Source organism: Vollenhovia emeryi, unplaced genomic scaffold (genome assembly GCF_000949405.1).
Source record: "Vollenhovia emeryi isolate VEMERY1.0 unplaced genomic scaffold, V.emery_V1.0 DF944785.1, whole genome shotgun sequence".
NCBI classification, from domain to species: domain Eukaryota; kingdom Metazoa; phylum Arthropoda; class Insecta; order Hymenoptera; family Formicidae; genus Vollenhovia; species Vollenhovia emeryi.
Window position 1 is genome coordinate 1 of NW_011961581.1, and position 2396 is coordinate 2396.

General features: G+C 29.0%; 1 protein-coding gene across 1 annotated transcript; it reads right to left on the reverse strand.

The window, feature by feature from the left end:
* Window positions 1-577: 577 nt before the first annotated feature.
* On the reverse strand, window positions 578-2372 carry LOC105562630. Its single transcript, XM_012013628.1, has 5 exons — window positions 2059-2372; window positions 1817-1955; window positions 1382-1596; window positions 1065-1248; window positions 578-693 (listed from the first exon to the last, which is right to left on the reverse strand). Exons 1-5 carry the CDS (start codon window positions 2242-2244, stop codon window positions 578-580), a joined length of 840 nt encoding a protein of 279 aa, XP_011869018.1. The 5' UTR covers window positions 2245-2372.
* Between the last annotated feature and the right edge of the window lie 24 nt (window positions 2373-2396).

Below are 2396 nucleotides of genomic sequence, written 5' to 3' on the forward strand. Positions count from 1 at the left end.
CGCTGCCGCGCTCGCCGCCCGCGCCGCGCTCCCCGCCGCACCAAGGTTTTTTCCCACCACGGTGTATCTCGCGCGTCGCTCCACCTCCCGCTCATCGATCGATTTTCTTAAATGCCTCCCGAGTCCGGCCTACCGTCTCCTGCATCCTCATTCGCTCAAACGTATAAATTTCTTTGTCGGTAACTATTGTTACTTTGTACCTCGGTACATGATATTTCTCCTTAGTTTAACCCAATCTACCGCTATTTGCAAAGTGGCTACTTTTGCATCAGACACCCTGTATAGTACTTTTACTAATACTTACTAGTATAAAAACTTTTTAATTGTACCTTTTTGTTACATATAAATTATATAAGCATACAAACTTCTGCTGTATTGTACGAAAAAAAACAAATTATATTGATTGTGAGTATCAAACATAATAACGATTTAAAATAATATTAAAATTACATATGTAAAAAGTAATGCCTTAATACAATATATCACATATAGGTTTGATAATTATAATGTAAATATAAAATAGGTTCAATAAGCCATACAAAGAAAAACAAGAAAATAGCTTAAATAATACTTCATGTTATTTTTTTGCCAAAGCTCTTTCTTTTCTTGTCTTTGCTTTTATTAACCAACCGCCAAATGTAATTTCAATATTTTTCGTTGTTGAGTTCCATCTATCTGCAATAGCTGCAGCATCTATAAAAATATAATTAGCGTTAATATTGATGTTATATACAAACTAAATAAAAAGTATATTATACTATGTATATATATTGATATTATAGATATCAAAGAATATTAAACAGTATATAGAATTTATTATTTTTAGACATCGAATTTTTCATATGCTGATTTGTGAAAAAAAGCAATTAATAACTAAGATTATGTTATTTATAATATTTATCCAGCATATTTATATTGCAACATATGTTAGGTATAAATATGTTGGATATTATAAATAACATAATCTTATGTTATTAATTGCTCTTTTTCACCAATCTGGATATGAAAAATTCGATGTCTAATTATTTCTTATCAAAACATAATCTTGAATATCATAATTTTACCAAGCAGTGCAGTGTATATATTGGTAAGCGTTTTTTTAAAAGATTTTTTAGAATCGGGTTTAGTATTTTCCAGCCTTCCAACCCATACCAATTGTGTTCCGCATTCATCTGTTAAAATAGTAGCCATCATTCTTGAACACATTTCGGATAAATTCGCACCTCCTTGTGCCTTTAAAATATTTACCTGTTACACAATTAAAAATTAATACTATCTACGTTATAAGAATGCATACGTATATATATTTTAATTTAACTTCTATATGATATTATTTCTATTTCAACTGTTTTTAACTATATTTTTGCAGCAGTTTACTTACTAAATCTTTAAAATTCTCTTCAACTGCAAGCATTTCATTCACATTTAAGAGAATTTCTACTGATGATGCTGGTAAGCCTAATTTTTTCATGATTGGGTTCCTGATAGAAGGAACTTTATTGAATCCAAGTTGTAATGTTTCTAGAGTTGCTTTTATTTCCCTTTGATTATTTTCAATTCGTATCATCCATTTCATAAGAGCAACTTTGAACTGATCTAGAACGAATGTAATATAATTCTAATATAATAAAAATAAAAAATAAATCTTAATATTGTATTATTGTGTATAAATATGTAAAATATTAGGTCTCTTACGATAATAGTTAAATTATTTGGAAATATTTTACAATTTATGCCACATGTATGCTATAAGAGTAATATATAGACCAAATAAAGTATTAAAATGTAGTAACAAAATTATTATTTTAATATTTACGATTATCGAGATGCTCGATTTTTCTTTTTCTTTGCGAATTGATGGAAGTTGACTGAACAGATTGAGATTCCTGAGTGATAGCGTTAGTATCACTATCATTGCAATTTAAAAAATCATCAAAATCATCATTGTCCATTTGCTACAAAAGACAAAACAAACATTAAATATATTTTAATAAAGTAAAATTAGAATCGTGAAGTATCAAATATATATATCTTGAAGTATCAAAAGTTATGTCCTACTTGTGATGCAAGTGGTATATTTTCTTTATTACTGATATGATCAGATTTTGCAGAACTTGGTGCTTCGTAGCCTTTAGGTTTGTTGGAAGTTGGATGTGATGTATAATTTTCTGACTCTGTTTCAGTGACAGATGTTAATTCCGCAGCTGCTGTAAGTTTGGCTAGTTTGGATTTGCATTTTTTCATAGTACCTTGATGAAACAAACTTGAATTTAAAAAATATCCATACTATGATATGTTTCAAAAATGATCTCTGTATACCTTTTTTGTACAAAACTTTTGCCAAATACTCTTTCCATGAGGAAATATCAGGATCTTCTCGTTCATTTACTGCAGTT

Coding starts and splice junctions, on each gene's coding strand:
- LOC105562630 (XM_012013628.1), bottom strand. CDS start 2,244: ATGAAAAAATGCAAATCCAAACTAGCCAAACTTACAGCAGCTGCGGAA. Junction 1,956..2,058: donor ATATACCACTTGCATCACAA/GTAGGACATAAC, acceptor TGTCTTTTGTAG/CAAATGGACAATGATGATTT. Junction 1,249..1,381: donor AAGAGAATTTTAAAGATTTA/GTAAGTAAACTG, acceptor ATTGTGTAACAG/GTAAATATTTTAAAGGCACA.